This window comes from Cimex lectularius, unplaced genomic scaffold, assembly GCF_000648675.2.
Source record: "Cimex lectularius strain Harlan isolate CLEC.00 unplaced genomic scaffold, Clec_2.1 scaffold20, whole genome shotgun sequence".
Taxonomy (NCBI): Eukaryota; Metazoa; Arthropoda; class Insecta; order Hemiptera; family Cimicidae; genus Cimex; species Cimex lectularius.
The window spans coordinates 1,959,867-1,985,730 of NW_019392641.1; the positions used below are offsets into that span (position 1 = coordinate 1,959,867).

The 25,864-nt window shown below is 34.5% G+C and overlaps 2 protein-coding genes across 3 annotated transcripts in view; one reads left to right on the plus strand and one right to left on the minus strand.

The window, feature by feature from the left end:
* Nucleotides 1-12,406, minus strand: part of LOC106661361 (protein outspread) — a 234,614-nt gene extending 222,208 nt beyond the window's left edge. Inside the window, exon 1 of one of the 2 annotated variants that reach the window (XM_014384676.2) lies at nucleotides 11,981-12,405. In XM_014384676.2, coding sequence (XP_014240162.1) covers nucleotides 11,981-12,109 — 129 coding nt within the window. In that variant the 5' untranslated portion in view covers nucleotides 12,110-12,405. Of the gene's footprint in view, nucleotides 1-11,980 lie in introns of both variants that reach the window. The other variant, XM_014384679.2, reaches the window with a different exon arrangement.
* A 3,980-nt stretch (nucleotides 12,407-16,386) lies between these two features.
* LOC106661363 (double-stranded RNA-specific editase 1) lies at nucleotides 16,387-25,574 on the plus strand. The gene is made up of 8 exons (XM_014384681.2): nucleotides 16,387-16,551; nucleotides 16,639-16,736; nucleotides 23,500-23,953; nucleotides 24,220-24,401; nucleotides 24,460-24,601; nucleotides 24,667-24,875; nucleotides 24,937-25,123; nucleotides 25,195-25,574. The coding sequence occupies exons 1-8, from the start codon at nucleotides 16,536-16,538 to the stop codon at nucleotides 25,266-25,268; spliced, it is 1,362 nt and encodes a 453-aa protein (XP_014240167.1). The 5' UTR covers nucleotides 16,387-16,535; the 3' UTR covers nucleotides 25,269-25,574.
* The last annotated feature ends 290 nt before the right edge of the window (nucleotides 25,575-25,864 follow it).

Consider the following 25,864-nt stretch of genomic DNA (forward strand, 5'->3'; position numbering starts at 1 on the left):
CTGGGGTTCGGCATTGGTACATAAACAGCATACAATTTCAACAGAAATACTACACCTGATAAATACGCCACAGCAAGGTAAAAATAGTGTACTGCTTCCCTCGCACCCCCGAACTTAAAGAAGTAATAAGGAATAAAGCAATACCATGTCATCTCATTATTCCTACCAAGAATACACTTTGCTATCACAGCTCACAATATCGTAAACTGGTACTCAAACGTAAACGAACAGTCGACATAATTTCTGACTGAAAGAAATATTAGATACTGGTATTTGATCAAAATTGCATTGCAAAATTATGTTAAATATGTTGTTGAAATGTCTAAACAATCTCTTTACTGGCTCCTGTTAACTGTTAAGGACTTTCGCTGGACTTATTCCATGTACCATACAACCGTAGAAGTAATGATGTACATTGTTCAGAATTAATATGTAGCAAAATAATGGAAGTGGATTAAAAACCAATAACGTTAGTAACTAAAAATAAAATAAAACATGAGCGGAAAATCTCACTGCTGTTGAAATAGATATTATTCCAGACCAAAGCCACAAATCGAGGCGCCGGGTTTTGGCCACGGCAGCGGAGTCACGTACTCGCAATGTAACCGAACCTTCATCTTGATCGCAGCTGCTGAAGGTAAGAATTGGGTTTTGGGACCGGTCCCGGGTTCGCCCGCAGGTAGCCCAGGTATTTTCCCAACGCTCGCATTCCTCAGGCCCTCGCCCATGTCAGTAATTAAACACGGGCTTCAAGGATACAGGAGATACGTAGACGCCCGGCACCGGAGATGGCCCGGGTCCAAACACGGCGAACCTTGAACCAGACGTGCATCTTAGCATATGACCAACCGAACTTTTACATTCCGTGAGGAGGCGAGTAGCTTATTAACGGCTGCAAAGTGTTCACTGTTCTTCTAAGGTCTAAAATGTTTCCCGTCAAGAAAGTGTTTATAAGTATCGGCTGTGTTTATTAAGATAATAAAAACAACTTTCTAACGACATTAGGACCAACGACTTACTACAATTTGCCTGACAGACCAGTAGCCTTTTTAGGGTTATAAGGAGAGTGAGTCATCATTACAAACGTACCTGTATAGATGGCGATATGCCAAAACTCGTCTCACAGACGAGAGTAGTGAACACTGACGGACAGAAATTATTGGAAACGTCCAACTACAGGTTCATAACTCCGCAGACGAGAAGAAATCTTACAAATGAACTCCGAATTATACTTATTTTATTGGGGCAATATATTATTTTGCAAAAAAAAGTTTTTCGAATGGTATGGAATTAGAATTTAAGGTACATATTATATACCGTCAAACAAAACCCATTCCGTCCATTTGATGTTTTTCGAACTAGTTTGGTAACTCGATATTCCTAAAAGGTCAAGTTTAAAATGTCATTGGGGGCATGTGGCGTGGCGGATGGGTTAGCCTTTAATTTGCAGCTTTCTCTTTATCCTAAACTTTACATTTTGTCTAAATGTTAAATGAATACATTTTATTCGGCACGTCTGAAATCAAACGATTCGAGGGAAGCCGAATGATTAAATAACAACGCTGAACAAACAAGAGGCCGTTCTCGAAAATAAACTAAATTTCTCATTATACGTACACACCGGTGCATATTAATGAATTATATTATATAATATATATCCGAATGCATCGTGTTCGCGTGCATATTCGGAGAAATCGGGAGAAAGCCCGTGTAGCCTTGGTTCGATTGGTTTACGGATTTTATAAGCGAACTATATAAATTTCACGCCCATTCCGTTTATCACTCCCAGCATATCTTTTTTCGTCATCAACTAAAAAGAAGTGAAAATCTGAAGTGATAAAAATGTATGATCCCTCGATTAGAACTATAAATAAATCAAGTAAAACAATGCTATCACTGAAATGATTAATAGTTCGTAGTTTGACTTGTTATCTTAGACTTGATAGAAACAAAATCGAAGACTGATTTTATGGGTAATTTGTTATATCAAATCAATCTAACTTAATACAGAAAGAAGGCGATTGAAATATTTATTTCCTAATTGAACATTTAAAATTCACAATAACTCGAAAATAAAAATATTGCAGAGTCATTAAAATTTTCAATGATACGAAAAGGTGTTAAGTACAGCCTGAAAAGTTTATTATGTATAAAGAAACCTGCCCAAGCTATAGCAAATTTGATTTGGCCGAAAGCCCTGAGGATACGATATTCCTTACATTTATTATACAATTACAATACGATTTGTATAATAAGGTATGTAATTTTATTCATGAGGCGCTCCCTCGGCTCATGCAGCCCCCGTAAAGCGGCAAAAGTGGATTCCGATAACAAGTAACGAGAAATCCCAAGAAAACAAGCCAGCGTAAATAAATCAGACGGTACTAGAAAAGTCACATTCGCCAGCGAGAGAGCCGGCCGGAATGAGAAAGAGACGAGATGGATGGTGGACGGACGGAGCTTTCACCGGGGATGTTTAGGGGCAAGTGTAAGATCTAATGGGAGGGTTCGGATCGCGATTGAGATTGCACCAACTGACTTTCTCCACAGAACCCCGCACGATTGTCCACCTATTTACAACTAGGCTTAACTGTGATGAATGAACTTTTCAGTTCCTTCCTCTCACCGAACCAAGGTGTGGCCTAGTCAAACAGGGGCCCCCCACCTGGCCCATTGTTACCTAATCTCAAGGATATCTCGGATCTACAGCGATTCCCAAAGTAATTACGAATATTTCCAGATTTGAAAAGGCGAAGTTTTTTAGAGATAAGTCAACAGTGAAATCAATCCTATAATTATAATCAGTTTTGTGTATTTCAAATTCACAACACACAACTACACGAAAACCGCGGGGTAAAACCAAGCGCATTTCTACGTAAATTCCAGAGATCGTGGACAAAAGCAGGATGTCGAGTGTAACTGGCATTCTGAAAATCTGAATAATGTCCTCGAAAAGATCGCACGGTAGAAGAAAAAGAGAACGACTTTGGCATTAACTTTCTAGACATTAGAAAACACAATGTTACATTAAACATTAAAGCATGTGGGAAACTGAGTGCAGCGGGCGTACGACAATTTTCATACGCATGCACGACAACGACATTAACACAGACTTTTCCTCTCCTTATCTCGTTCACACAGTAACCTCTCTCCTTATCCCATCACTCAATTCTTACATCTTCCGATCCTCTCAATCACTCTTTCAAAAAAAGTCCTTCAAATACGCCAATAGTAAATTATCAGAAAAAAATTATAATGCATTCTACTGAAATCACTGATTATTATAAAATATGCGACCTGACTGAAAAAAATGTACATTAAATTAAACGTTTATTAACCGAAGCTTTATTCCCAAAAAGTTTACAATATTATGAACCAAACTGAATTCTTGTTATTTTCAAAATGTTTGATAAGATACGAAATATCACGTAGAGAATTTTACAAGACTCTCTTATAACCCAGAAGAAGTTTAGAATTATAACATCATACTTGATTCCAATGTTTATTTAAACACAAATAAACATCTTCAAGGATCGATATATTCTGCGTCAAAACAAATATTTGTTCCTGGAATGTCCTCGGAGTTCGACTATGAATACGGTCGAAGTGTTGAGGATTTTTCCCCTAGTCATACAGATCGTGTAGTACTTGAAACAAGTACCTAAGACATATGAATAAGTCCCTCCTGCCCCCCCCCCCAAATATTCTCGTTAAAAATTATTGCCACCGTTCACCCTGTGCAAATAGTGCCTAAAGATTTATGCAACTCTCGGGTTAATTTCATACGTTGAACATCTCATAATAGACGACCTTTCACCCTTATGAAATTGAAACCACGAAGAATCGTTTCTGAGTGCCTGTTCATCCAAAAATTTGCGATATCTTGTTCTCACTTTCACTTTTATGACATAAGCATTTTCTAAAATACGTTCCTCCAAATTAGCCGGACTTTCTCATTAATTTACATCTAATCTTCTGGTATATTTTTTAATGTAATAATAATGTCAACCCTTGAAAATAATTAAGCGCAGAACGAAGATAATTTACGATGATCATTTTCGGACATTCGAAGGCAAATTAGACACAAGGTGAATTTTCACTAAAATGATTGAACAAAATGCCCTGTGATTCTTGTGTTTGGTGTGAATTTATAATTGTATAAATACGAGAAACAAAGTACACAAAATCGTTTCAACTGTGTCTTTGAAGTCTTCTCTCGGATAGGATAACATTCGTTGTAACATCATTAGGGGTTGAAGAAAAATGATATAGAGACTAAACAAAAATGGGTCAGGGCTCAAGGAAGGCAAAAAGTATGTGAGACCATTTGCATTTAGTTTAATCCAGGGATCATTTCCATACTGAAGAAGGATCCAATTATTTATTAAAAAAAGGAAAGAAGTAAAAAAATTATATTATTTTGAAAGAAGTGAGGATAAATTTAGCCATTTTAATTATTTCGATATGGGATTGTTTTATTTATCCTATAATAACAATAACGAATTCGACTGTCGTTGGATTTCTTTGGAAACAGACGTGACCAAAAAAAAATGGAAACAGAACACAAGCCGCTGAAAGACGAGAGGACAAATTTAAACATTTGCCCATGTTATCTGTAAAATAAGGTCAAACTCCTTGAGGAATATTTTGTTTGACCTTTAAACCCGAATGAACGTATGTGGTGGACATGCTTTCAGTCGAAAAATATAAGCATGTATACAATTTACCTATCACAAATATCAATTGGGAGGTTCGTGGGATCTGCGGAGATAGGGATAGTGGTAAAAGAGGCGGCCACAGGGCCTTCTGCACCTCGACCTAAGCAGATCTATTGTGCTGGGGTCTGCGGGTCTGCGAGGAGATGAACCTGAAATTTGGTTTTCGATCATTTTAGTGGATGTTTGTCTGTGTCTCTAAACGTTCGCCCCTATTCTATAAGGGATTAAACCATAAATCACACCGAAGATGGCAAAAATCCGTGTATCTGACAGACTAAAACAACAAGAATAGGCAGACCAAATTACAAGAATTTATCCCAAACCAATCGCATAAAAGCCCTAAAAGCTTTTCAGAGGTTTATTCGGGGTCTTTAAAAACATAAAAAGCGTAAATAAATACCCGTGGGAACAAACGTATTCGGTAGTACTGTAAACATGGGGAGGTACTTATGGACGTTTATTAAAGGGAGGATTACTGTCAGTACCTGTCGGCCATTTAAGAAATGAATAACGTAGGGGTTGAAGACAAAGCTTTAAACACCCAAGTCAGTACAATAGGTATATGCTTGATTTTTTTATTTTTTGAATAGATAAATATTTAATTAAACACAAACCAAGGAGAAATTCCAAGAGACAAAAGCCCACATCCCTCTCTACGGACTTGCGTGATGTGTATCGATTATTATTAGCAAAATTGCCTAGCGAAAATTGCCCTCGCGATGGGGAAACGCGGCAAAATTATAGTTTTTGACAGGATGGTTTAAAAAAATCGACGAGTTATACCAACGGTGTCTGCCTCTTATGGCAACGTCTCAAGGGCGCAGGCAGTTCATTGAAGTCCCGAAGGTCAAAATATCTCAATACCACCGCATTTTCTTATCGACGAGATGCCGTGGGGCAACTATGTGATTATTAAAATTTGTTAATGTCACGGTCTGGGATCTTGCTTCGGTATGCGGCTCGCTTATAAATAGACGTACCCTTTTTAACACAATATTGCCATTAGGCGGCAAAGAAAACAAATCGACAGACTGTTTATAATCAATGCTTATCTTCTTTGCAATACAAAAAAAACAGTTTGGGGAACAGTTTCTGTACGTTACAATTCTGAACCGTCAAAGGATTAATTTTTCATATTGTTCCAAACGTGCAATAAATCAAGAAACGTTTTATCAATTGCAATATTTTATTCAAACTCGATTTAATATCTGTCTTACGCCTGTGATTTATCCCTCAAGAACAAGATGCTATTAATAAGTAATTTTTTTCATTTATTTATAAGCTTTCGAGCAGAATCTACTGTACATCTTACAGATAAAAATCTTCGAAGGAAAACCAAATAATCGTTTACTGCACATTTATCACGATTGTCATAAAAGCCAGTTGTCGGAAGAGTGTTTTCAATTTCTCCTTGCTCAAAAAGATGGAAGTGACAATTTAATCGTAATTCCGCAAGGCGTGGGATAGCCGAAGGACACTAATTTACATCGGCTTTATGATTTATTCTTGCATTGATTAATTATTGAACGAGGGTGTTCTGGTCAGGGATATCACACAGAAAAAATTGTCTCTCTGACATTGTGACAAGGGCTGTGGGTGTTGAAAACGGGACCGCTAGGATCCGTGTCCTTAACAACACAAAACCCCATTTTTCTTCAAATCTATTTTCAATATTAAAAGTTGTTTATTAAGTTTTGAAAAATAAGGAACGCATAAATCATCATTTTAATGTTTTCTTCCTTAATCTTTTTTTAGGACAAGACATTAAATGTGTAAACGTATTTTGAATGACACATTGCAACTTGTTTTAATAAAATTCGTATAATTATATATTTTTTAATTATAATAATTTCCTACTCTACTTTAAATACTGTTTGAAGTAAGTAAATCCATGATCTAATTTAATAAAATATATGGCACTTTCTTCTCTTTGACATTATGGTTCACCTTAATTTAGTTAAAAATCATTGAATTTATTCGAGCTTGGATTATTAAAAACAACCATACAAACGGATAGATAACACAAAAAAATATCCCTAGTTGCTTAAAATCACAGTAAGGATTGAAAAATTACCCTATGTTAAACGAATAAATACGTTCACTAGCACGAAAGTTGATTTTCCTTTAAGGTCCACAAGTAGATAAACCTGTACTTTGAACTTTCCGATCTTTTAGTGGGTTATTTCTTTGTTTTTTTGGTTTATTATTTGTGTTCAGAGATCAGTTTGTGTGGATGCTTCACCCTGCTTATTTTCCTGACCCAAAATTTTGATTTACACACTTTTTTTAACTAATCCTCATATCGAGCATAGCGAACGAGCAAATTTAAACCCCATTACAAAACCTTAAGGAGTAATGTTGTAATCTTAATTAAGTCCTTTCCGCAAAAAATCGTACGGTACTTTGATTTTTTTAGGTAAAAATTGTGACATTTCTTCTCGGAGTCTGAGGCGTGATGAACTTAGTTTCCTCTTTCCGATCATTTTTATCTACCTAACTTCGGTTTTTTAGTCTCTCAGACGCTCTTCGACTTGTTGCCATGTTCAGTTGTGGGTATGTCCTGATGCCTAACCCTGCTGAAACCCCGACCTATTACTAAAAATTAAGAAATGCCGGCAGGCAACTGACAATTCCATTTTTGCGCTTTTGTTAACGTTGAGTCTTGACCCAATACAGCAACACACCAATGAAGATGGCGAGATGACCAAAATGATCGAAGAAGATCAAATTACAATTGATCCCTTACTCGATTTGAGCAACCTGGTGAAGAGAACCCTGAGAATATTTATTTCTTATTACGCAAAAATATACTACGTACGTTTTGTTAAGCAACTTCATGCCCCCCAATATAAGACTGTAATCCTCATTTCCAACCGGTTGTGCCCCCCAGTAATAATTTACATAAATAATAATATTTTTAAAACTGCAATCTATTGTTTTATAACAGTGTACATTTATTTATATTAAAGATTTTTTCTTTTTAATAAATTAAAGGCACCCAAAGAAAATATTTCCCAGATTCAAATTATAAAAACAATAAACACTCAGATGGATTCTATATCATCGAACTGTGTGACATTTAAACCTGTTTAGGACCTGGCTACCTTACTGGTCACGTCTGTAAGCACGATATTTATTATAAAATAATACCAAGAACATATCGAGAATTGGCTAACAAAATTTACAACTTGGCAATAACACAAACGTGTACGGCATACTAATAAAAGTCTAAAAATTCTACTGCCATATATCTATTTTACGATTTTACAAAATTCTCTTACAATCTAATACTTTTTTCATAGGATCAAGCCTAATTGATTGGCCTCATTTTTTTAGAAATTTTGTTACTAAGGCAATTGTTACTCTTTTGTGGCAATTTATGTAAACAGTAACAGATCAAAAAGTTAGAAAAGACGTCAGAAGTAAAGGAAAGCCATATTTCTTTCAACGCGTTTTGTAATTTTAGAAAAGAAATCGCAATGCTACTGGAATACAGGATGCACTTAACCCAAGGTTATAATTCAATTGTTCATGATTCAGACAAGGGGCATTAAAGAAAAGCATAACTATGTAAAAAAAAAATATTTAATTGCCAATGCGTCGACAAAGCATTTAAAGCCACTTTACATTCAGGCTGTGCATCACATATTTCTAAACTGAAAGAAGGTGAAAACAACCTGTCGGTGGCAAAGGGTCGAGATTTTTCCGACTAACGATTTAATAATGACAGCCGGCTATGCGATTTGCTACGGCGGCCTTGAAAATACCTACTCTCGTTCTACCAGTTGAGGTCGAAACGTGTAAATTCAACCCAGGAGGATACATTCCAAGTCCGGATGATATTAAATGTACAATATAAGGGCTCGTAAAAACCCCAAGAAGACAGTTTGGCCATCGCGGTATAACGTTCACGGTTTAAAATAAACCCCATTCAAGTTCCATGAAACTTTTTAACACAAGTTTAGTAAAAAGAAAATATAAATCTATATAGCTTAAATTCTTTTGAAGATAGGGATGCTCGGTCAGGTAGATATGGAATATAAAAGAAAAGAAAAGATCCCAATCTTCAAACGAATTTAATCATAACGGTGATCTACTCAACATGGCTTAAAGGCTTAAATTGAAATAAAAAAAATAATATGACCTTGCCCAACATAATAAACTAAAAAAGTGAAAAAACAAAGAGTTATTACACTAATAATAACTGAATATTAGACGACTGCGCGAGGATCACAGTCAGAACAGGTCTAGCCTGAGATCATAATATCATCAAAATGCTGACAGTCCATCAACTACAAGACCAGTCGGCCAAAACCGTAAGAACAAAATATGTACAACTAGAATCATAAATTTATCAAGCCCAGACGCGAAAGTCATTTTTTTTTAATATGATTTATTTGATATATATCTTGCCTTTTTATAGAACTTTTTTATAGAAGTGTCACAGAATTTGACTTTTATACAGATGTTACTTTCCACCTTTGTTTTGGTTTTTAGGACAGTAAAGTGATTTAGACTGTTCAGTAAGATTTATACAGTTCAGTTAGACAATCAGTTTCAGTCTAAATTAGTAGATTTAATTTGTGGTCTTGCCTTTCTTCCTAGTTTTATTTTTAGAAAACACGTAGTTTAATTGACATTCCTGCTGCGATTAACAAGGTCTAATTCGAAAACGGATAACCGATTGTACAAAAAAAAAGTGGGAAGGATAACGGATTAATACGTAATCCGCGTGGATCTGGCCGTGGTTTATCCGAAGCGGTTCGTTGAACCCCGAAGAATGACACTTTCTAAATATTGGCACATTCACAGAATATGACCGGCCGAAGGGACTGGCCAGGCCGAATTGACCAAATTTCGAGAGGCGTTACGAATCAATGAAAGAAACTTTCAAAAAATAACAGCCCGATGTCAAACAGAGCAGAAAACACATTTCGCCATAGAACAACACACAAATAACAAGAGTTTCGAGCACGATTCCGTTGTTGTTGTTTTTTTTTGTTGTTTTTTGTCCCCTCCCACAGCAGGTTTTAAAACATTTGTTGGTTTGTATGTGTATATGTGCGTGTTTTTACATTTACAATAATTAACGGCTTAACCCTTTTACATAAAAGAAAAAACCAGTCAGGTTTCTAATACAAACTCATAGATACAATTAAATAAAAGTTAAATGTAAACAATACTGTAATGAACAAAATGGATAAATGTTATGAACAATATTACAAACAAGAAGCTAAAGAAAAGTTAAAATAAAACTACATCACACCACAAGAATATGACTGATATTATGACATTTATGCTCTGAAGATGACCCGAATAAAAGTCAAAACGTCGGCAAAAAAAGAGAAAAAATGTGCAAAAAAAACCATTCTTGACTGCTCCTCACGACTTCAACAAATTAAAATATAACATGTATGTTATATTACTAAAAGTATTTAGTTATACTGTAAATATACAGTATTGATAGATAATGCACCTCCAGTCCACGCAAAGAATTAACAGCTATTTTGAAGAAAAATAACTAAATAATAAATAATGTCCATCTAGACAATTTTTCTTCTGCTGTGACTGGCTCTTAACAAATTCAACAATTAAGAAAAATAATATTCCACTTTCAATTTTGAAACACGTCAAATTAACTGTTTTCTTCTTATTATAAGAAAAACCTTATGGAAAATCTAAAAATTTTGTCAAGGACGTGGCAATAAAACTTTTCACTGACAAATTTAACTATTTAAAAAGATATGGTGAAATCATTTTTTCATATTCATATTAATTATAATTTAATGGGGTAACGTATAATATACAGTCCATAGCACATATGGGCTAATGGCATAAAGGAAAAAATTATTGAAGAAATAAAGTTAATATCCTTTAATAAAAGCTTTAAAAAAAACATTAAAATACCTCGTTTCGAAATAATTTCCTTATCACAACTACTAGCCCTCAGCTATTTTTTTTTAAATTTCTATAGATTCAATTTATCCTAAAATACATGTTTATCGTACATGGCTAATTCTGTGTTGGTTTTAAACGCTCACTCATGTCGGCAGAGATGTATCGATATCAGAACATCCTGCCTCTTATTGTTATGCTAATCCTCAGTTGCCAATATCGAATACGATGAGACCTCGTCTACCATTAAAACGAAAGTTTTTTTTCCCGAAATATCACAAATATCATTTACCCTATTGTATTGAATGTGTTCAAGTATAGGACAAAATCAATCTAAGAAGTGGAAGTACGTTAACACGAAAAATCACTAGAATCATGAGTAAAGACATAATTTAATGTTTTATAATACTTGTTCTAAATGCTCGGTTCAACTCGATTTGTATGGGTTCAATTTCGTTAATATGCGTTTTAAAAAAAAAAGGTGAATTATTGGGAATTTGTTGTTTATACGCTCTGCTTTTTCATCTTAGCAGCTTCAACGTCAAAACACCCTCCTGTGTTTTGTATTTTGGCCGTTCCTGACCATTTTGTTCTGTTTATACTCGTTGTTTTGGTCTTGTCTCGTACAGTGGTGGGCATCATAATGATAAATACACACTACTGATGATGTCGAGAAACCGAAACGCGCCTGAATGACGAGAACAGCTAGGATAGCCAGGTACCCCACAAATACCAAGATGAAATCTCTCAACTATATGTATCATGGATTTAAAGTGTCCGCCAGGTGTTCAAAACGTTTGTGTACATAGTGCAAACAATCCAGCAGTTTAAAGTCAAAATATATGAATTCATGCTTCTTTTAAGGACGGATTGCACGTTTCAATGCTAATTTTTCAACAGATTTAATATATAGTTCATTTTTATTCTTTGAATAGTCTCTCGTTTCTCCCTGGCACATTATAAAAGATCATTTAACAATAGACTATAAAGTATGCCTATACAGAAATGTCGTTTTAATTTTTAATTTGTTTTGGTTGTTGTTAAGGCAGTTTGATTGTTTTTTAATAAAGCAGTGGAACGTTTTGCGAATAATAAACAATAGAATAATTAATTGGTTTGTGCATAATTGTCTATGAACGAGTTTTTTCTTGTTTTCAAGGCTCGACTTGCCCGAGGCCCGGGAGGGCGATTGTTAAGAGACCGACGAGAGCGAAGCAGAATGCGCTCAGCCGGCCCAGCTCAAGACCGAACAGATTGCTGCATATTCTGCAGTCGCTGCTGAATAAAGACGGAAGAGGCGGTGTTGTTTACGTCCCGCTGGGTAAACAATGCCGTCTATTTTTTGGTACATAAATTCTTCTGCTTACCCTATTGCTCTCGAGTGCTTCCGCGCTGTGCTCCTCCTTCTGCCTGAAGCAATTGGTGCACTTAGTCTTGTTGAACATATTCGGCGAGAACTTCCTGCACTCGCCGGAGCGAATGAGCTGGCTGGACATGTCCGGCACTTTATTCGGGGGAAACACTTGCGACGTCGAATTGGGCTAACACCGTTTTGGAAGAGGCGTCGCTCATATCCACTGATCCCGGCACTTCGGCACTGTTTCGGCTATCCTGCTGGTTGGGTCGACGCGAAAGTTTACATCTGTCAAAGTGAGGCGGCGGCGGAGAGACCCTCTCCGTTTTGCGATTCAGCACGGACTGGTTTAGTGGAAAGGAAAATGGCAAAACGAGCCAACCGGATAGGAGCTGACAGCAATGGCGGACGGATTCCAGCGCCCCGTACCGGCCGGTTCCGACCGAACAACGCCTAAGGTGCTTCAACCGCCATCTCACGGAATAAATGTGCAGTATTTAGTGACTTAATTTTTTTAACTTCATTTATTTGTATCTACAACTGTACCTTTATTATATACAACCAGCAGATTTGATAATTTATGTTTGTGGCATTACGGGCGTTATAGAGAAAACTACCCATTAATAAAATGATATTTATCATTGAAGAGGTCTCTTATCGATATTCTTTTTAGACATTTACATGGTAATTGTGGGAATGGTAGTAATTGTATTTGTGTGTTAGTGTGCTTTTGTAATTTACCATTAAAACCTCTGTAATATGTTTTGATGGATGAAAAAACTGTTGGCATGTGAAAATCTCTGTGAAGGTGTTATTGTTTACGTAAAAGGGGCAGAAACAATTAGTCTTAAAATTTTGGATTGAAAACTTTGTAATCTTTGAACATTGGAATATTTGGCCGATCCATAAGCTTGGTCCTGTATATCCAAATAGGTTTGAGAATGTATGTGTATCTCGGAAGTTTTGAGTTTTAATGGTAATTATTGTTTGGAAATTGTTAGATGCAGTCTGGTGTGACGTAGGCTCAGAAAAACATTTTCTTTATCATGTCACCGTTTCGATCTGTATTGAGATCATCTTCAGGGCTTATAGTGTAGATGTGTCATTACAGTGTGTTGTGATGAGAGAGGGCTTCTTAGCATTAGAAAGAAGCTATACAGAAAAACCAACAAAGAAGAAATTGACTATTCAGATATTTATTTACAACATCCAATTATAAACAGAAGTGAGAGATTTCATCTGCGTTTCACCTATAATCCTTTAAAACAGACCAAATATTGCTGTAAGATAATCAATGGAGGATTGTCTAAGAGATAATTAAAAATATTAAGGGTGGCCACTTTTTTGCCTCTCGGTTACTGCCTGAAGCCTTCTTGACACGGAATCAACAAAATTTTTGATAAAGTTATCATTTTTATGCCACTCATCTAATAAAATTTCTTTTCAATTATTTTTTCCCTTAATTTTATGTTTTCAAATTTTTATGCTAAACAGTTTTAAACATTACAATTTTGGAGAGAATATTAACCCATGGTATATAGCAAAAAAAAGGTTAAGGAAAAAAGGTCCAATAAGTGTCACAGTCTGTACAAATTATAGAAAATTCGCCAAGAAAAATCAACATAGATGTGCAGGGTGTCTCTATTTCAATGCGACATCCACTTTTTTTTAAGAACGAAGAGTTATAGGAAAAAAACATTAAATGGTAACCACCCACACTTGTTCCCATGGATCTAAAATAAGTGGTCTAACAAAATTGTACACATTTTTTTATGTAACATGGTAGCAACCAAATTACAGGTTCATCACTCTGCAGAGTAGATAGAGAAATCTCGTGACATGTAAACTTATAAATCCTTTTCTCAAAACAAATTTCATATAATAAAATATTGTTTATGTTTATCTATGCAATACGTTTTTGTGAGTTTTCAGACAAAAAAAAAACAATTGCTATTGCTCTCTTTTTTAATACGCCAACGTTTTGGATTTATGTATATGTGACCCTTCCTCAAGGCAAGATGTGATTTTATTTTGAACAAGTTATTACAGAGGTTGTATAAGCTCTACAGCCAGTAATACGAGATAACATATTATATTCTTACATAATTTAAATAATCTTTTCTAAATGCTACATAGTGCAGACATAACTCATATTTAGTATATTTAATATTAACTGTATGTTCATTTCATAGTTTGAGAATTTAGTTCTTTTATAACTTCTTTTTTTTTCTTTTTTTTAAGAAAAAAGAAATTACTTATTACTTCTACTATTTTGTTTGTTTGAATACTCTTTTGGTTTAATTCCTTTTTTCAACAGCAACAAAAAATTCTTATCTACATTTATTTTCAAATTTAGTTGCTAATATTTAAGAATCAATCGTGCAAGGCAATAATCTTATAAATATTTCCTCATAATCGATTGCCGGGGTTGAAATTAGTCGACTAATAGAACAACAATGTAATTTTGGAAAATTGTTAAGAAAAATTGTGTTTGAAAGTGTTTGCAAAAATTGGTCAAATGTATAAATAATCATCCAGAACTACAAAACTAATGACACTTTGGAAAGTAAGGACTGACCGGGACAGCCAAAGAAATTAGAAAGACCTCACTGATTCTTCAATGGGGGAACTATGAGTCTTATATTAGTGCTGGTTTAGATCTTCAAAAGGATTACGACATTTGTAAAACCTCAAATGGATCGTAATACCATTAAAAAATGTGTTCTTAGCGCATGATCTGCCTGTAAAAAGACCTAGATCAGGAAAGTCAACAGAAAAAAAAGAGTTGAATTTGCAAAATTGACCAATAGACATTCTTAGGCTTTGTACACACCTGCATACAGTCGAGTGATTGTCTAGAGACGCGTATAGGGACTGTCTGTATATAGACAGTCTAAAAAGTTTTATCTTCTGTACAGACTTGAATGCTGGTTCCTTGTAAGTTGATAAATATGGCTGACCTTGTTGGGATTGCGTCTTGTGCATTGATAATCATAGACAATGAAAAGAAGGGAAAGAAAAGATGGTGGAAACAAGAACTTTTTCCAGAGGGACCTCATTTTTGTCAACTTTGCAACTGGAAGACAGCATGGGTTTCCGAAACTTCTCTCATCTGACCCCAAGTGACTTGGAAGTTTTGCTTCAGCTTTTAAGTGGAAAAATAAAGAAAAAAGAAAACAGATTTAGAGAAAGCATTCCACCATCTCTTAGATTGGCAGTGACACTGCATTATCTGACAAGTGGAGAGCCATTCACCAGCATAATGTACACTTTTAGGATATCAAAGCAAGCTCTATCTCAGATTGTCCATGAAGTCATTATACAATCTCTGAAGGGATTCGTGAAGTTATATATAAAGCATTATACAACCATTTGCCACACCTCTCAGAGAAAATGTCTACCAAAATTTTCACATTACAAAATGTTGCACAACTTTGTATAAGAATTGTCTCGTGCCTCCCATTTCAAATGAGTCAAAAGTTCTGTGATTTTGTTTCAAAAGCTTGTCTATAGATGTGAATCCGTCTCTAAATTGTCTATATACAATCGCTTGTCTTTGTATGCCTTAGAGAAAATCTAGCATCCCAGAAATTTGGAATTATTTCGAATTTTGTTTTTCCAACAAGATAATGACCCGAAACTAGCTAAGAAAACGAAGGAATGGTTATTGCACAACGCTCCACGCCAACTGAAAGCACCCCCACAATCACTGGATCTTAACCCGGTCTTAATGTCACCTGACTGAAGCAGTCAAAGAAGAATAGGAAAATCTCGGTTCTGACATAGCCAAAAAATTATTATCTTCGATGAAAAGCCGACTTCATGAAGCCCCCAAAAATAAAAGAGGCCTTGCTATTATTAATTTCACATGTTAATTAATTTTGTCGCAAGTTTTGCGTTGTGTGCAATTTTCTGTTACACATTTCGTTAATACTTTCATGTTATTACTTAGACTTTAGGAACAATTGAAAAAAATAATTTCCCCCACACGTTTTCTACCACTGATTAAAATTCAACATGATGAAATGGAACACATTTTTGCTAGCTGGATTAATATGTTATGCCCCATCTAGTATTTTCAAAAGAATGATTCAAGTTGAATGCTTACCAAACTAACAATTAATATCCAGTAATAATTTTATTTATTTTATTATTTTAATATTATTTAGGACTTACCACCGTCGATGGACCTTTCGACAGACGCGCCCAAGTTCTTAACGTCCTCCTTTGTCACAGCCCTTTGGATTGCAAAGGACCTTTTTTCTATATAATCCTCTATAAAAAGATTATATAATTACTTTTTAGATTATATAATTTAATTTATTTTTTCTGCGTAGAATTTAGAAAGATTGTTTTGTTTTTTTGAAAATAGTTACGGTGAGACGTATCGATTGTGTCCGTGGCCCTATCCAGGCATCCTGTGCGAGCCAGAGAGCCGATTGTCGGCGTCTGCCATTTGCACATCGACTGTCGTCAGGCGTTTTCCCCTTTTCTTCGACGTTTCCAAGACTTATATATTCCTTTCTCTTTTGACGGAATAAACTGCCAGCGGGACGAAACTTGGTAAAATGTCTCACCGTGGTGGTAAGTCAAATTCTGTCCGATTTGCATCCCGGCGTAAGGCCGGCCACAGGACGCTTTCATTAAATAGACGTGATTGTCAATTTTCAGGTATCAGGTACAACAGGCCGAACTACAAATCGCCCCAGCATTACAGCACGGGCCACAAGAACTTCAACAACCAGAACTACAATCCGCCTGTCACCAGGGTAAGCCGCTCGATATTTTCCTATTTGACTTTCCGGCCGGCTGATTTCTTTTGTTTTACATATATTTAAAACAACAGGTTGAACTTGTTTAGTTTTATTATTTTACGGCATAATTAGCGTCTCAGACTCTCTTTTAGAAAGTTAAACATCCTTCAAAAACTAAATGGAAAACAAACGGTTAACAGATTTATATAAGAACCAGTCGTTTTGCCGTTTAAACATAATTATTTCATGTTTACAAACGTACGGACAGGTTTTTCACCTGAAACATTAATTACTCCATGTTTGTTACTAACGCGCCCCGCCCCCCTTATAAACTGACATGGAATCCAAAATTTCAACCCAAGGTGCAAGGGTGGGCTATAAGAAATTATATACAGTGAGTATCTTTAATTTTTCGTAAAACCTGCCCCTTAATTCAATTTTGGGATATACAAGGGAAAAACCACAAGTTTCATAAATGACTTTTTTTCATGTGTGATTAAGGTACAAACTATTAGTCAACAAGGAAAAACAGGTTACAATTCAGTATAATTGCATTACCAAGCTTTAAAAAAAATCAATTTTTTGAGGGTACAGAAATATCTGGACACCTGTTAAAAACGATATATTTTTTTAACTATTATTTAGTTGGATATACATAATTTCTTTAATGCTTTGTTGGTGACTACTCTATCTTGAAGTTTCATGTGTAAATGTTGCCACAAATTTTAGGGTTGAGGTCTGGTAACTGTACCTTCAAAATCTAATCAATGTTTTGACCGGTAATAGGTTTTCAACTGGTGAACATATATGTGTGGTCAAGAACTCACCGCTGGCATATCACAGCGAATCCACCGAGGGAAAAGTTTGTTATCGAATGTGGTGGAGTACAAATAAATGAACTGCCAACATGTTTCACCCTCGTTTGTTATGAAAAATGAAATAACTTTGATGTCTTTTTATTGGCTTTCTGATAAATATGTTGTAAGAGTATTGGGGAGGGGAGGTCAACGAAGAAAAACTCAAGTTGTCAACCTTTCTGCCTTTTTAATGCCTTCCCAAGGACTACAATCTAACTAAATGAAAATAACATTTAAAAAAAGAAAGAATTATTTTGTGTGGAAGCCCAATTTATTTATTTATTTTTTAATGATTATTATTTTTATTGTAAGAAGCGTGTTGTGGGAATTCAATCAGAACTTCCAGTCTTTACTCAATACATACTATATTTTTTACCATTAAGTTTCTTACACACATTAAAGATATTTTTTATGAGACCTGGTGTGTCTATTTTTTCCCCTTAGTAGTTACGTCAAAATATAAAAATTAATTGTTTTTGTTTTATTTATATTATTTTATTATAGGTAATTTTAATTGATGTAAGGTTTACAAAACTATGAAAATTTTCATTCAAGTTTTAGAATATAATCCTGATAAAGGCATTAAATAGGCAGAATAATAGTTTTACTTTACTTCACCTGCACATTGCGGAATCTAGTATTTATAGTTTATAGCGTATAGTAGATTTAAATGAAAGTAACTTTATCATTAAACCAACTTGCTCTACAATGAAACCAGAAACAAAGACCATAATACAGGGTGGTCAGCTAGTTGTTTTTAAAAAAGATTCAATCACAGTACATCTAAAGTCGTGTAGAATGCCGCAAACCACATGGTTTTAGCTCAATTTGTTCAAAAGTTATGACTTTTTTAGGGTTTATTTGAGAAAAACTCGTTTCTTTACGTAAAACTGTAATTTTCTCTACTCTAACACAACTTTTCCCACCTTTAATCCCGTTTTTAGATTTTTTGACTGAATTTCCTTTTAGACTAGTCCACTTTTGTTCTAAAAATTGCCAGCCTACTTACAAAATAACTCCACAAACATCAAGAATTTTGTGAAATGTTAATTTTGGATCAACTGTAGCTTTATTACATTACATTTAAAAAAATGTCAAATCAGCTAAAAACTTCAACATTTTATGAGCTATCCAACGTTCTTGAAGGCTCGATTTTTTTGATAATTTCAGATGGAAGTTGGAAAACATGGATGTATCCTGGGAATTAAATGCATAGCCCAAGATGATGTGGCATGTAAATTAATAATTAGCCAATACATTCTGAAATACTTCATTAGTAAAGAAACACTGTTCTTCAAAAAAAATTAACACGCTTAAAGTAACAAACTTCTTACATTTTGATATTAAAAGAATGTGATAAACTTTTAAAAAAATTAACCTGCTATTTTACCCTGGACCACATTTGATTATTATTTTTAATTTTTTCAAATTTTAATTTAATTGCCATTCTTATGACATTTTTAAAATTGTATCTACCAGTATGGAACTTAAAAAGCATCAAACATGAAATAAAAGTTTTTAATAAAACTGTTCCTTCCCCTCATTTAGCTCAAAAACAAATTGAGTTTATGGTCGTCCAAAAATTGAAGTTCTCATAGTATAAAATGTAGTAAAGTAGTAAGTAAAGTAAGCTAACCAAGTAAAGCTTCAATTTGAATACTGTTTTTACTTTAACTCTTTACGTTGTCAGCAGCAGTAGTGCTTTATGAAATCGGTTGGAAACTGTCATATAACATCTCTCTGTCAGATATCAACCATACTCTGGTTTATAAACACAAAAAATTATTAGTAATTTGATTCCGTAAGAGGCTAAAATTTTAATAATCAATTGTTTTTATTGTCGTTCCACTCTAGTGTATTGTACACTACAGGTTGGATAATGTACAATCATACACCTCAAACATTAATTACTTGTAATTGTTATTGTGCCCTACCACCATGTGTATAAACATTGTTTACCAAACTTTAAACAATCCCTATTTCACAGTAATATGAAAGTAAAAATAAACGCACACTCACAAAGTAAAACTTCATTTAAACCATTTACTCTTTTTCACCAACCAACAACAAATAAAGTTCTTCTTATAAAATTCATCATCCTTCACATCGAAACTTTATATAATCAATCAGTAAAAAAACTCATGTAACCTCAATCCATGTCAGTCATCAATCATGCCCTGAATCATTTTTAAATACCATTTCTTTTTTAAATACTAATAATAATTTTCTTTACTAATGTGAAATTTCCTTTTGTGGTCTGTGGGATGATGAACTTGTAGTTTGTTCTCCTCAATCTTCACGTCAGATGTTTTTGTGCATCTTGCATTCTCAGTTATTGGTTTTGGTAATATTTTTTCTGAGATAGTTCCTTTTATATGTTGTATAAAATTTTGATGATAGCAAAAAATTGAAACATGTCTGACAACAGGAAGTAGTAATAATGTCCAGCTACTCAATGTTTGGACATCAAGAAACTGTTCCAGTTCTACAAACATAATTTTGCCTTAGATGATTGAATTCTTCCTATTTCCTACTTTTAATTTAAATAGTGCAAAACACAAAAGCCCAAAATATGATTCATACAGACCAAGCACTGGATGAGAAGCTGATAAAAAATTGAAAAACCCCAGATCACTTTATCTATCTACCTGTTCTTTCTCATCAAACAAAATTAAAGTTAATGTTGAATTGTAGGCATCGCCCTGCCTAGTCCTCAACATTTTGGTTTTGTTAATTTTTGTATATACTTTCAAAGTAGCATTGGTGGCTGTGTTAAAGCTGATAGGTGTTGGCCTGTGAGTCAGTAAACACATATCACCTGCAAGGGTAGTTAGATGCAGTGCCGGTTCAATATGTGTTTACTGACCCTGTGCCAGTTCACAAAAAATAATATTTCTCATAAAATGTCAACAATGTAACTTTGTACTTTGTATAATTAGTTTACGATTGTCATATCATCTGAGTCAATGACAGGCACACTGATTTATACATTAATAAAAACGTCTTCTTTAAATAAAAAAAAATTTGATTTCTGTATAAAATAAAATTTCATTATCACTCAAATTTATCAAGCTTGCTTATCACTCTTAAATAATCATAATTCACTTTTAAAAAAACCTATTGTTTCTTTAGTATTATACTTAGGTTCAATGGATCATGGAAAATCACCTTAACCTCTAATTTAAAATAAAGTTGTTTTCATTGATTTTTGTTCTCGCTGTTCAGGCATGTCAAAAGTCTATGTTGATACCTCATTTCTCTTAATATCCCTGGCTCATTGATGGGGAACATAGTTCACATCCTACAAGTGGAACTTAGTTTCATATATCACCCACTCACTTTACATTTGTATATAGAAAATTTGGAGACATCAAGAATCCCACAGACCCTGCAGGTAGATGGTAAGGTGCCAAATGTGTCAAACAGACCAAAACAGAGAGAGAGAGAAAGGAAGACCAAAATGATGGAAAACAAGCCAAACTACAGGTTTATCAACGTACAGACCCCCAAGAGGAAATCTCACAATAATATATATGTATTTATTACATTTTAATGTTATATTGAAAGGCGTTTTTCTCTAAAAATAAGATAAATACATAAAGACATCTGTTCATCAAGAAATCTACATAAAAAGTCACCAATTTTTTAATCTATTTATTTATTTTTTTATTATACATACAAATCACATACAGTGTTGGACTTTTTACAACTCATGCCATGGTTATTTAGGGTCTATAATCGCATAAAAATACCTTCCAAATACTGAAACAAAGTCCTTTTCAATAATGAGAATCGTTGGTATGGCATATCCATGCATGAAAATAAAAATCTCAAAAACTACTACAACATCCTCAAGTAATTCACAGTTTTTTATGAATTATCTATGAAGATGAAGCTACCTTTTATTAAAAAGTTCCAAAAACAATATTCTTCCCTTCTTTGAAGACCTCAGACAAAGCCTAGACTAATCAGAACTCAAGTTTTACCCCAATAGTACTGAGTCCAATTGGTTTATCATTTATGGACAATTCTACACCTGTGAAAAGTGTTCGACAAATGGCAATTCTTGTTGAGTGTAAGCCAAAATACCAAGTCTTCGCTTTTGAATGTGCAGGCTGACATTTTTTGTCATTGCTGTACCTACCTAACTTATGAAAGATATTTTATCACCATAAAATGTTGTTACTTGAGAGATGTGGCGTGATGGTGACTGAAGCACGTCTTCTTTAATACCCACCAGTTGTTTATTCAATATAATGAAAAGCAGAAAGCTGTTCTGGTAATGCTGTGCATACTGTCTTCCATTTTTAATAATGCTTCAACAAATTCAAGTTATTAATTTAAATACATTTTAGTTTACATTAGTTGTTTATTTGTCTCAACTTTTTTAAACAATAAGTACAATGTTGTATTTTACTTAGCAAATTTTTCTAATTAAAAAGTAAAAAATTAAGTTTTCATTGCATTTATATCAAGGTTAAACTGATTAAAATTACGCTAGGTACCTAAAATGGGTGTAGTATTTCTCATCACCAATTTTGGTTTTGCTCTCTTGAATTAAATTCTAGATTCAAGATGGAAGCAAATTAACATCTCTGTTGAATAACTACAAAGCCGTAACTATTTTTACTTAAAAAAATAAAATAAAATAAAAATTCGTCCTAACATCTCAATTTTAAATATAATCAAACCAGCCATAAGGCTTCAAATATTTTATTAAAATGATAAACAAAACTAAAATTTATTATCTGATTTAATTTCATTATAATTCATTCTAATTAATCTAGTTTATTGAAAGTTGGATAATCCTTAGATTTGTGAATATTTTGTTGTATTTTGTTCCAAATGTAACAAGAAAACAGTTTTCTCTTATTTCCTGTTTAACTGCTCGAGTTGTTTGCAGTCAGATACATCACATGGGTTCTCCGTACCGATCTATTTGAAATAGACAAGTGACTGGAGGAAGAGCATTCAATAGGGGCCGGTAAGAGGCAGTTGGATGGATCTTAATTATCGGTCTATGCCGGGAAATTTGTAATTACATACAGTTTAAAATGATCAGTTTTGTCTTTTGATTAAATTATACATTTCCCTCTCTGGCCTTTAATAGTCCTTCTCTTCATCCCGGTTCGATGTGAATGCTTGTCTTCATGGTGACTTGTCCGATTCAAGCTGATAGTCAGGAGAAGTCAAACGAGAACACTTGAAAACTTCATCATATTGTAAGCTTATGGAAAATACATTCTTTTCAATATTGACTTCTTACTTTTTGTCTTGCCAAAACTTGCCTTCTTTATTTTAAAAGGATTTCTTGCTTTCAAATTACTTTAATAAAAATGTAAGTAAAACTTCTTAAATAACATAAAAGTGAAATATGTTTTTTTTTAAAAAGTAAAATAAAAAAAGAACCCAAATTGCAATCCTTTTAATAGTATTTTAGGCAATTTTTGTGAAAAAACTAAAAAGTAATTAGTGATTAGATGTAAAAGATTTTCTTTTGAGCATTTGGTGAAAGATAATAGCGTAAGAAGTCTTGGTGTGGAATTCACAATTTTCTTTTTTGTTTCCCCCTTTGCCACATCTCAGGGCTAAGCAATATTGCGGCAGAGGATCACTCGGACTCACTACTTTCTCCCTCTAATAGCATTATTACGCCATTTACCCTTTCAGAATTCTAGCCTCAATCCTTTGTTTGTCTGTACTTAAGGTAGCAAATCTTTAAAAAAAATATATATAAAACCATAATGCAATGTAAAGATTCTATACCATTTTTGTTACCTTAAAGTATCAGAAAATGGAGTATTTGGCACTAAAATGGGTAAATGGGTTTCTTGAAAAACTGTATGGGCTGAGTGTAGTCTCGGGTCTCGGGTCATCTCACCGTATCAGTCAATGCATAGCGTTCTGATGTGCCCCTTTAGCGCCAGCAGCAGCAGCAGCAGCACCATCAAATCCCACCAGCGGCCCAGCAACCTGCCAACCAACAACCGCCTCAGCAGCACCCTCCAGCACCATCGCCCCAACCCCAACCGCAGCCACAGCAATCTCCTCCGATACAGCAGCAGCCACCAACACAACAGGCCCAGCAGCCACCAGCTCAGCAGCCGGCTCCACAACAGAACCAGCAAACTCCTCCACCAGCACCAGTACAACAAACTCCTGCATCACAGCCACAGCCACCCCAAACCCAGCCACCTGTGGTCCATGTAAAAAATGAGGACCAAAATATCCCAGGACTTGGTCTTGCTGATTATAAGAAAGACTTATCAGCGGAATCTCAGAGCAGTGATAACGGTCAGGAAGGAGTTGAAGAATCCCATGAAGGTGGCCCTACAGTTAAAAGTGGAAAGAGGTTCAGGTTTTGGGCCCGAAGAGGTAGGTTTATACTTTTTTCCTAAAACAAATTTATAGTAGTATTAAATTGATAAATAAGTAAAAATTTGGATCAGTAGTGTAAAGTATTGCATGCATGCCTGTTTTGTTTTCTAAAATAATATTTTCATTCATTTTTATTTTGTACATTCCTTGAGGTGGGTTTTAAGTAATGGATATGAATTAGTGCTGCTGCTAGTTGCTAATAGTTACAATCAATTAATGGTCATTGTTTTGATGTGCTGAAAACTCACTTGTGTATATTTCAGGTTTCTCAGGTACCAAAATTTCTAAGAATATAATCAGAAGGAGGCAGAATGCTAGGCTTAAAGCACTATTGACTCCAAAGAATTCCATGATGGTTCTGTATGAGCTACATCCTGAACTCAAGCTAACAATATCAGAGGATGTAAATGCAACCAATCAAATGACCTATACCGTTAAAGTCGAGGTAATGTTTTGTATTCCAATATAATGGAATAATTTGCTCATCTCAAAAATGGTTCCAGATCGGTGGAAGAACATTTATCGGACAGGGGATGTCAAAGGCTGCTGCAAAACAAGCTGCAAGCGAGAATGCTCTTAAGTCAGTATTACTTGAGAAACTTGAGCAAAACAACATCAGACTAAGCAGCTCTGCAAACTCAACTTGTAAATTTTTAGAAATAGTTTGTTTTGTTTTTTTAGATGGTTTTTAAATAAATTGAATTTAACAGGTGAAGATGTAGAAATGTCTATTGTGGGAGATGATAGTTCGGAAAAGAAAGATGGGGAAGAACCAAAGAAGCCCAGGCGGCTTATCGCTGAGGACGACGTGCCATGGGGCTCCCTGGCCAGTTTTGCCCTTTACAAGCTCTTCTCTGATTGGCAGTCCCAGGGTTTTCAACTACCTGCAAATGCTGGTATTGCTGGAATTTTTCAAAAGGTGCGTTTCAGCTGGTATCTGGTTGATGTATTGATTTTAAAAAATATATATATAATTGTAGCATGTACCACCACCAACCGGGGCTACTGTCAAGAAACTCCCTGTGGATGCGAACCAAAAGCATCCCGTTCAGCTTTTAAACCAGGTCAGGCCAGGCTCCCAGTACATAGAGAGTCGTGAAGGCGTCCCTCCAAATCTCACCTTCACCTTTACTGTCATCGTTGATGGAAAAGCATACAAAGGAACAGGTTTGTAATTTTATGTGCAAATATTCCACCCATTAGAATAGATATGTAAATACAAAGTGCATTATTTTTAGGAACCAACAAAAAAGATGCCAAGAAGCAATGTGCAAAGAGTGTCTTGGAAGCAATGGGGGTTGTGTATGATTAATTTGCATACTTCATTTTTACCTTGTATATGTGTCCTAAATTTTACTCGACAAAAAGAGGTTTCCCTCCATTGATGGCATTAGATATGGTCAAACTGTTGGATACTTTAAGCTTTTAGAAATGTAACCTTAATTTTGTAATTTCTAGATTAGTGATGTGATCCTTTGTTCATGTATTATATATTTACAATCATTATATAAAGAAATCATTTTCATTTTTAGTCTTGAGAAAGCTGTAAAACACTTGTTTTATAGGTGCATTATAAGTAAGTGGATTTATTATTAAATTGAGTAGTGTTGTCTCTTAATTATCATTATTATTCAGACCTAAACTTTCCTCCCTGTTTCACACCATTTATAACTCAAGAGATTGATTTTTGTAAATTAAATTCACAATGCTTAAATCAAATCCACATCATAGTTCAAATATCGTTATCACAGTTCATAAATTTATGACTCATCTTTAGCTTTAAAATAATTATTTAAAATAGTAAATTATTTAAGTTTACCTGAAATAAGTTTGTTCTGAAAACACTTAAAAATAACTTATCACCATATTCATCCAAAAATAAAGTAATTAAAAAAGAGTTTTAATTTT

Coding starts and splice junctions, on each gene's coding strand:
- LOC106661363 (XM_014384681.2), top strand. Junction 16,737..23,499: donor ACAATCCGCCTGTCACCAGG/GTAAGCCGCTCG, acceptor GTGCCCCTTTAG/CGCCAGCAGCAGCAGCAGCA. Junction 24,876..24,936: donor TTGCTGGAATTTTTCAAAAG/GTGCGTTTCAGC, acceptor ATATAATTGTAG/CATGTACCACCACCAACCGG.